The 9,997-nt window shown below is 34.7% G+C and overlaps 1 protein-coding gene across 3 annotated transcripts; it reads right to left on the bottom strand.

Moving 5' to 3' along the window:
• Window positions 1-2,682: 2,682 nt before the first annotated feature.
• Window positions 2,683-8,481, bottom strand: pcyt1ba (phosphate cytidylyltransferase 1B, choline a). 3 transcript variants are annotated; one of them, XM_042714431.1, is made up of 8 exons: window positions 8,167-8,481; window positions 6,124-6,223; window positions 5,299-5,415; window positions 5,030-5,181; window positions 4,872-4,950; window positions 4,650-4,792; window positions 3,477-3,665; window positions 2,683-3,347 (listed from the first exon to the last, which is right to left on the bottom strand). In XM_042714431.1, the coding sequence occupies exons 1-8, from the start codon at window positions 8,203-8,205 to the stop codon at window positions 3,138-3,140; spliced, it is 1,029 nt and encodes a 342-aa protein (XP_042570365.1). In that variant the 5' UTR covers window positions 8,206-8,481; the 3' UTR covers window positions 2,683-3,137. The 3 variants fall into 3 exon arrangements, with proteins under 3 accessions (XP_042570365.1, XP_042570366.1, XP_042570364.1); XM_042714432.1 differs by having other exon boundaries at window positions 2,686-3,350; window positions 4,650-4,765; window positions 8,167-8,474; XM_042714430.1 differs by having other exon boundaries at window positions 2,688-3,350; window positions 8,167-8,470.
• Window positions 8,482-9,997: the final 1,516 nt, after the last annotated feature.

Raw genomic sequence — 9,997 nt, 5'->3', positions numbered from 1 at the left:
TCAAAAAAATATTACTGTGCATGATAAAACTTAAACCTATTCTTTAGAAGGAGATTTTACAGTATTGAAAATTGAGAAATTAATTTAATTCTAATTTAATGTCAGTCAAAAAATCTTAATGGTGCAACAATTGATTTTATTATTCTTTATGTAAAATATAATTGAATACTTTTTTTATTTTGAGATGATAAAATATGATCTTGTACATTTTTATGTTAATGAGATTCATCCATTGGAGCTCAGCGGGCATGCTGTTGTTTAATACAGACCGACATCAAAATCATCATCAAATCTTCTTATACTTTTCCTTGTGTCACAATCTATACATATAAAAACACTCATTGGTGTTGTGTTTGGGGGTCTACTGATACCTTTGAGTGTGTTTGGGTGGGGGGGTCACTTTTGATGACACCTTACAGTTTTTCATGTTATTGAAGTTTAGATTTCAGTATTTATTTTAAAATATTTGTAACTTGGTTTATTAGTTTTTATGTTCAAATAAGTCAATGAAGAATGCACTTTGATGCCTTGAGCTCCAAGCATTCAGAAGAGCAGACTAAAGTATGCAAGCATTTTCCTGTGAAAACAAGCCTTCACAACCTTTTCTGTCATCGTCAAGCTCAAATAGTCATTGATTTTGCAAGTATACTCTCGTTTTTGCATGCATACAGTGTGTTAATGTTCAACACATAAGGAGAATCTGTTTACCTACAATGAAAAACCTGATATTTTAGTGTTGTCATGCAACCATCTTTTATCTGCAAAATGGGCATTTAGTGTTTTGGACTTTTTTTCTTTTTGTTGTGACGAGTTAAACAGTACTGCTTACAGGTAAATGCTGTTCCAAACATACAATATGTGTTAGATGATGCTGACACATAAATCATTATAATGAGGATATTGATATTTTGACATTCCATCTGAAGTACCTATAAAAGAAGAACAATAAAGAGATCTTCCAGTACTACCATCAGTACGTGTTCATGAATTTGTATTTGAATCTTGGATCATACAAATTTACTTACATTTTAAGCAAGTTTTAAATTAAAAGCCAACAATAAACAAAAAAAAAAACCAATATAAAAAAAAAAATACTATTTTTACAGAGCACCGATTATGTAAATTAAAGTGGCTCTGGCATACCTAGACTAGACAGAAGGGCATTCTCCATGATGTAGGGCTGGTAGATTGAGCAGCACAGATTTTAAGGAATAATTCACTCCAAAATTAAACATTGCTGAACCTTTACTCACCGTAGACCAGCCAGGATGTAAATGAGTTAGTTTTTCATTGCAACAGGTTTGGAGAAATGTAGCATTACATAATTTGCTCACCAATGGATCCTCTGCAGTGAATGGGTGCCGTCAGAATGAGAGTACAAACAACTGATAAAAACATTACAAGTAATCCACACAAGTCCAGTCCATCAATTAATGCCTTGTGAAGCAAAAAGCTATGTGTTTGTCTCATCTGAATCAGGAGAGAAATATGTTAAGCAAAAACAGTCCTAAACTTTAGGTAGAATTACAATGGACTATAGACTGGTAGTTTGGCCAGAAGTAATGGTTTAAATGCCTTAATAATGAATTTGTTGCTTACAAACACTCAGCTTTTCACTTCTCACAGTGTTAATCGATGAACTGGAGTCGTGTGGATTATTGTGATGTTTTTTTTCAGCTGTTTGGACTCTCATTCTGGTTGCACCCATTCACTGCAGAGGATCCATTGCTAAGGAAGTGATGTAATGCTAAATTTCTTGAATTCTTAAGAAACAAATTCACCTGCATACTGAATGGCCTGAGAGTGAGTACATTTTCAGCAAATTTTCAATTCTGGGTGAATTTGAGGTTAAGGCTGCAGTAACACACAGGTTATTGACTTTTAATGAGAACTAAACACATACATGCACAGACAGCGTTAGCTCCTCATGTGTGCTCTGACACACATTCATGAGGGGGATCAGACACCATTTTTTGAGAACAATAAACAGGGATTGATGCACATACAGTATATTACAATAGGACAGTCCCAATGTTTCATTCAGACCTGAGCAATGGACTTCAGAATCAGTCCACATCCTCTTAAAACTTCAGGGCAAATTCACTACCAAGTTGCACCACTTTTTTATTCACAATATTTCAGTGCAAAGATCTGTGTCTTTTTTACTAACCACACTTATTTGACCACTTTTGTGTTATTAACCTAATTTGTGGGGATGCACCAATAATTAAATAACCTGATAATAATTTCTCTTGTTATGGCTGATAACTGATAAATAAATCACAACATTATAATGAACGGTATGAAAAAAAGGATAATTCTTTTGATTTGGTAATTATTAGATTTGGTAAAAACAGTGTTGTTAAATTATCAGTGGGTTTAAAGATGAATTTTAAAGCAACACTATGTAAATTTTGGTGCTCTAGCAATTAATAAACAGAACTGCATGCATACCGCGGAAGAACATTCTAACCGGAGCTACTTCTCCAAGTGATGTCTATGGCGATTCACGCAGGTATGTGTTACTCCGCAGCAGTGATGACCCGAACAGGCTACAATAGTCCAAAAATAATCACTTATTATAAATGTACCGCAGTGATTTGGGATAAGACAAAAAGGCGGTTTGGTAGATGAATTTATGACGTACTCGCTCATTATATACATTTTGAAAATTTTTAACAAAGAAAAAGTTACATAGTGTTGCTTTAAGTGAATGTTGGATGATTTTAAAATAAAAAAAAATACGGTAAACCAAACAACTGAACAATCATGAACAATTAAATATAACAGCCAATAGCCGTTATAATACTGATATTGCTCATTCCTGTTGATGGTCATATTTTTTAACAATTTGGGTGCTAAAACAACAAATAGTATGTGCAAAGAACAGACACTAATAGTGACTGCAGTTAATTCAGTGAATTTGTTAAATCTTCTCTCAGGATCTGTTCAGGGCTGCAATGGCTTTCAAATATTTGTTGTAATACCAGCATAACTAAACAGGACTTCAACAACCCTGTGCTGTGTACAGTACTTTAAATTTTCCCATGAGGGTAGTTGACCTGTCATCGCTGCTAATGTGTGTGTGTTTGTGGGTAAAGTGCAGTCTATTGTGTGTGTCTGTGATGGTTTATTCCTCACTTCTCGTCCTCGTCGCCCTCGCTCATGCTGCTGATGGAGGCCGAGGCGCCCTTCGGGGACGAGGGCGGTGAGGTTCGGGGCATGGCCCAGCGGGATGGAGGTGACGGAGAGCGGGATGGGGAAAAGTCCCTTGGTGGGCTGTTGCTGGGTGAGCCGCGTGGAGAAAACGCTTGGATCATACGTCCACTACGTTCCTGAAGCATTTGCTTCTGGAAAAAATGAAAAAAGTCATATTCAAAGATTCAAAAACAAACAAAAAAACTACATCTTTTCTTTTGTGTCTTTGTTTTTTATAATTATATAGGTACATATACTCTACCTATACCCTTGCTTACCCATGTCCCATCTGGGCCAAAGAGCTCCAGGAAGTTCCCAATGAACTCTCGTGATTTCTCCTCCCACTTCTGAATAAGATCATGGCTCTTCTCTTCCACTCTATACACAAAGTGCTTGGACTTATCCTCTACCGTCCGCACCTTCTCTTTCATCCTGTCCAACTGATTCTGCAGACGGTACTTCTTTTCCTGTCCAAAAAAAGTTAGTTCACCAAGCATTTTTTTTTTTTATGTTATACGAAACACATTTTAGTTTATATATGACATTCTTCAAAGTAAATCAGGATTGTTTTAATGAAGAACAAAATGTAAATGTGATTTTATTTACATTATGCAACAATTTTTTTTTGGTCTGTTTTTTAATCTTTTTTTTTTTTCAAAACTACATTTCAAATTAAGTTATTAAGTTTTTAAACAGTGACTTACATCACTTCTATGATAAATAATTTATTTAGAATTTTTCTTTTTTAGTTCGGGTTGTAAAATGTCACGTGATGTGACCCAAAAAAGTTAATAATAATTGATGATATTTGCAAAAACATAAAATATTTATTATAAATTATATATATATATATATAATTAAATATCTATCATATTTTTTTCTGAATAATGGTTAAGAAAAAATATGTTTTATCAATTTGTGTTATTTAAGTATCATTTATTTTCTTATTGTTTTTGTTAATATTTTGAATCAGATTTTTGGTTTTGGTTTTAATGTTTTTTTTGTGTGTTTTGTTATTTTTTTCTTCTTTTTTTTAAATATGTCTATATCACATTTTAATTTTTAGTTATTTTAGTAATTGAACTTTAAATGAAAAATTAGAAATGTGCTGACAAATAGCTGCTGACAAATAGCTAAATAATTTTTTTATTTTATATTATTTCAGTTAATGTTTATTTTACTTCAAGTGATACATTTTTATGGTTCTAGTTTAAGTTATAGTGATAACCCTTTAGGTGAACAATAAATTTTATTTATAAAAAAAAAATGAAAATGAATTCAACATTTAAGTATATTTATGTTAGATCACGCCTCCACGTCAGAAATATCAGATCCAGCTCCAGAGACCAGATCCTGTCAGAAAATATCCATTTGTCTAGTAACAGAACAACTAGTCAGCAAAACTGAAGCAAAACACACAGCTGGCATCTGAGTTAAGTTCATTTACTTACATTAATATAGCTGACGTTCAGTTCTTTAGCGGTGTAGCCCCTCTGCAAGTTGCGTCTAGCGTACACGTCATAGTCTCTCACTATCCGGGTGATCAGGTCAGATGTTGAGATCCCTTCTGTTCTTTTAGTGGGCACAAACATACCTGAGACACTCATATATGTTAGATCTGGTCTGAAACACAAACACACACATGCTCTTAAGCGAAAGCCGCTTTTCTTTACCTGCCTCCTTAATATGCTTATACACGTCCTCAGATCCAGCAGAGGAGTATGGGATGTCATCATGCGCCACAAAGTCAATCTAGAGAACACCAACCACAGGATTAACCGCAGGGAATTATGTGAACGGTACTGTGCAATGATGAGACCAAATAACTGACCTTGTGTTTTTCTAAAAACTCTTGGGTCAGAGTCCAGGGCGCATCTCGCAAAACCTCATCAACGTAGCGGCAGTGTCTCAATGCCTCGTACCGCTCGTCTTCTGTCATTACGGTGAAGCCCTTGTACTTGTGAGTGAGTTCATCACTACATACTTAACACACACACACACACATAGATAATTCATCAGATTAGGACCACAGAATTCATAATTCAACAACATCTACAGAATATTGATAAGTCTGGATCAGTAAATTAAACGTGTCTATACCTCCGACTATAAGGTAGCCGTTAGGGAACAGATTCTTAGCCTGCATCAGGGCACGAGCGTGACCAGAATGAAAAAGATCAAAAATGCCATCTGCATAGATTCGCACCGGCCGGTCCACTGAGAAAGGAAAATTTATGAGACTTTTAGAAATCATTTACAGATCTAATGAAGCTTTCTGAAAACACACACAAAAAAAGTTGTTCAATTTAAACCGTTGTTTATTTTATTTTTTAAGAAATTATAAAAAAATGGGCATAAACTACGATGTAAACACATTTACCGAATAAAATCCTCCATGCGTATCAAAAAAGTCATGTGTCTTTGCGCTATGGGACGGACTAAGCAGCAGACCGACTGTTTTCTTTCAAACCAAAGCGTAAATACACGTAAAAAATGTATCCTTGTGGCACGGCTGACACAGAAGAGTGTACACCGTCTGCGTACTGCTCAGATTTGTCAAAATGGCGCTACGCTGATTGTGCATTATAAAGTGCAATTTTGTCTTAATATATTGAGCAAAATATTGGGCAAAATATTATACTTGTATAACAAAAAGTATTAATTTCAGTTTTTTTTTCTGACTCCAAATATTTTGAATGGTTGGGTGTGTGTGAGTGTGACCGGTTAGGTTCAATCCTGTTTATTTTAAGTTACAAGCTTTAAAAAAAAAGTTAAGTTTAATGTTTAAGAGCTTAAGTGCATATTTCTTAGTATCTGGTAGTTTATGAAATGAGCATATTCAATTTTTTAGGTTATAGCCTAACAGGAATGACCTTATTACAAAGGTTTTGTTATGATAACTGAACAGAAAAAATACAGACTAACCAGGCGTTCCAAGTCGAGCTTGCTCTACAGTCAGCTTCTCATGTGGAGCCCGGCACTCACAGCTCGTCTCCGGGGTAAATATGGCTGGTTCTATAAGAGTCTGCAGAGAAGATTTAAGAATATATTAATTTGACAGAAATTATGAGAAATAAATAGACATTGCAGCTTTACAAATAAAATACTGTTTAAACAAGCCTAGATCCTGCTGACATGACATCCTATTTAACCTTCTCAAAAATGTTTTCGTTTTTGTAAGAATAGAGGTTATTATCAGATGTACTGATTTCAAGACAATCTGTGTAACAGCCTCTTTACAGCAGATATTGATTTGTCCAGTAGAAGGTTCTCTTATGTCACTGACTTAAGACAAATCATTCGTCCACAGCAGCACAAAGTGGGAGATAGATACAGTCGTACATAACATGGATATTTCAATGTATTCAAACCTCCTCGTGGCTTATAGCACAATAGAAAATCAAATATCCTAACAAACACTTCAACAAAAAAAAGTTCAGAATTAACATTTCATTTTATTGCATTTTACAAGTCAAAAATTACAGATAGACAATACTCAAAGGAGTTTATAATGAAAAGTCTACAAGTGCAAAAAGAGATCCACTCATATCCTAAATGGTGGAGAATGGGGTTTGTTATCAAAAGAATTTAATATAGAAATAGGAAATATTATCTAGTTAAAAACATTGTCCATTTCAAGTCTGTATATATTATAATGCAACAGCTGATACATGTGCATATTTAATATATACTAAATTCATAAAACAACAAAAATAGAAAAGGTACAAATATAGCAAACACAATAATATCAGACCATTGAATCATGGTTTTATTGTGGCCAACAGCTAAACTTTCACTTCGAATGGATATTATATTATATTATATATGGGTTTTTGCTTAATTTAAAGAGAAAATTAATTAATGAAACAACAAAAATGGAAAAGGTAACAATATCTGATGGATAAAAACATGCTTTTATTGTGTTACTTGTAGGAATATAATCTTCCTTAACACACAAAAAATATATATATTTGAATAATGTTGGTAATCAAACAGTTGCTGGTAGCCATTGACTCCCATAGTATATTTATTTCTCTCCATACTATGGAAGTCAATGGCTACCAGAAACTGTTTGCTTACCAACATTCTTCAAAATATCTTCTTTTGTGTTCAACAGAAGAAAGAAACTAACAAAGGTTTGGAACGAGTAAATGACAGAACTGTCTTTTTTTTTTTAGGGGGTGGAGAACTGTCCCCTTTAAAACCTTACAGTTACTTAAATCACCCTTGTAGCAACTTCCTAGTGTTACAACTACTGTAGCCCCGATCTATTTTAGTAAACATGTGGGCAGAGGCACCAGATGTGTTTAAATGAATTCTGGGCAAACACTTTACAGAAATGCTACCGATGTAATTTCTGTGTTAACATTCCAGTGACCTTTGAGACAATAGTGACCATCTGTCTGTTCAGGAAATGCCCAGTTAGAGCGCCTTCCTGCTGTTCAACCGGAAACAGACCCAGCTGGTACATATGCATTTACATATCCAATGCAATGTAGGCAGGATATCTGATTACTCATTGGAGGAAAAAATCTCCATGGAGCAATGCATAATTCATTCCCATAGCAACGGAGGACAACATAAAAAAACATAATGGAAACCTTCCCAAAAATTCAATACAAATTGAGAATGAAAAACAACCTCATAGAAGGGCAACCTGCTAATAAATCTTGATGGTTTCTGTAACATTAGCTCAGCACCATCCCACCACAGTGCTGGCTCTCACACTTAAAAACACCATCTGGCAGACTCAGAGGATTAAAATCAGCATTATAACATGGCATTAGAAGAAAAACGCATATAGTCAGTGCAAAACAGCTCACTTTAACTGCAGTTTCACAAGCTCAACGTCACTGAGACAGCAGCACAAAAAGACACAATCAGATAAACACAGACTGAAAACAAAGAGAAAGGGATCCTCAATGGTTCACAGATGCCCTCGATGACAACAAAACACATATATCTCACCGTTCGTGGCAGTGGGCAGGTATGTTCCAGCTCCTCCATGATTTCTGGAGGGTCCAAGCCAAACAGGATGTGACTCCACCTGTACCTGACTCAGCATCAGCCTGGAGACGCTTTTCTAGCCGTTAGCCGAGCCACGGTCAGGGATGCTCTACTCCAGCCTGGGTCTAGATCCCGCCCACTCACTCTTCTCTTCCTCTCAGCCTCTTCCTCCTCGACTCCCCTCGCTGTGAAGCCGCCTATAGAAAGAGGCGCTCGGCTCCTCCCTGTGCCCACACACACAGGACCTCAATGATGGCACAACAACAAGGAAGAGAGCCTGTTGATGAGGGCAATGGCAAGTCTGGGGAGGACCAATCAGAAAACGTGCTCTCCTATCTCATTTACATACCAGAGTCTGATTGGCTGAGCAGGCTATAGCACCATCACTGTGAACCCCGCTGCTGAGCATCTCTGATTGTTCTTCATATTCCTTCATCATTGTGGTGCATCACAAAGGCTTGCTGAAAGAGACAACAACACTGTTTTTAAATTTAGACAGTAACATAAAATTAAAATGATAATTATTTATCAGCCCTAAACATTTAGATATGACAATGAAGCATAAACTCTAAGGCCGTTTCTTTAAACAAGAAGAGCTTTTTAGCTTTTTTAACCTTACTATGGTTTTGTGTTGAGACTCACTAAGCCTCTGCAAATAGTGGATAGTGACGTCACTTTTCATCATCATCAAGGATGTGCAGTAGGGTTAAATCCCACTTGATATGTTCAGGAATTTATTAGGTAAAATTTTATCTTCCTTCTCATGCCAAATAAAAACAACCAGGTTACACATTTAAAAAAAAAAAAAAATGTGCTAATATTAACTATATTCAAACCAAACTATCAACAACAATTAGAACCAACCATAATAAACAAAAAAAAAATATCCTGTTCATATTTAATATGTATTATAAGTTTGCATATACAAAATACAAAAAAAAAGGAAAAATAGAGATTAATTTAATTTGATATATAGTAACAACACATTACAAATATATATTTAAAATAATTAATTGCTAAAATTAGACAAATTTGATATATAGTTAGAAACATAAAACAATTGCTGGTTTGCAATTATTAAATAATATTTATTTAAAAAACGTCATAAAAATTTTAAATTCCAAAATGTTTTTCAATTTTAAGGAAGAATTTTTGGGGAAGGAAGAAATGTTTAGGGAGGAGTGTTGGGGGAGGGAGGAATGGTGAATTACAAAAAATTCATATACATAAAATAACTTTTAAATCAAATTAACAAAATTTCGGTTTCTAAAACATTTTGAGAACAGTTCAGTTGTTATCCATTTGGTGTAAGATTTTATTAACATTCATTCATTAAACATTTTGATAGAACAACAGTTCTGAACTGTTGTTATCCATTTGGTGGCGCCCCCACAGGGATTATTTCGGTTTCTAAAACATTTTGTCCTACAGTATTAAAAAAATTACAACACCATACCTAAAAAAATAATTGTTGAAAATGGCACAAAATTAAAAGAAGCTACAGTATTAAAATAAGGGTTGTAAATTAGATAGAAGTATGTTAGAAGCATCTGCGATATTTGTTAATATTTTCCCATAAAGCTTACTCTCTGCTGTCAACCCATTGGCTAAAAAAGTTAACAAAAAGAACCATTTTGATTTAAATTAACATAAAATTACATAAAAAAATTTCATAACATTCCAATGACAGTGATAAAACTAAACCATGTCACGCAGCTTCGTTCAGCACACACACACACACACACAAAACTTTCCTTTGACTGCCATTTCCCTGAACCATATCTCCATTGTT

This window comes from Cyprinus carpio, chromosome A24 (genome assembly GCF_018340385.1).
Source record: "Cyprinus carpio isolate SPL01 chromosome A24, ASM1834038v1, whole genome shotgun sequence".
NCBI classification, from domain to species: Eukaryota; Metazoa; Chordata; class Actinopteri; order Cypriniformes; family Cyprinidae; genus Cyprinus; species Cyprinus carpio.
The sequence above is the reverse complement of the archived record's forward strand: the minus strand, read 5'-3'. Positions and strand labels throughout refer to the sequence as shown.

Excerpts from the sequence above, each read along its gene's own strand:
- pcyt1ba (XM_042714430.1), bottom strand. The coding sequence starts at position 8,205 with ATGGAGGAGCTGGAACATACCTGCCCACTGCCACGAACG. Across the intron at positions 4,793-4,871 it reads TAAGCATATTAAGGAGGCAG|GTATGTTTGTGCCCACTAAA; the intron begins GTAAAGAAAAGC and ends TGAGTGTCTCAG. Across the intron at positions 3,351-3,476 it reads TTGGCCCAGATGGGACATGG|AAGCAAATGCTTCAGGAACG; the intron begins GTAAGCAAGGGT and ends CATTTTTTCCAG.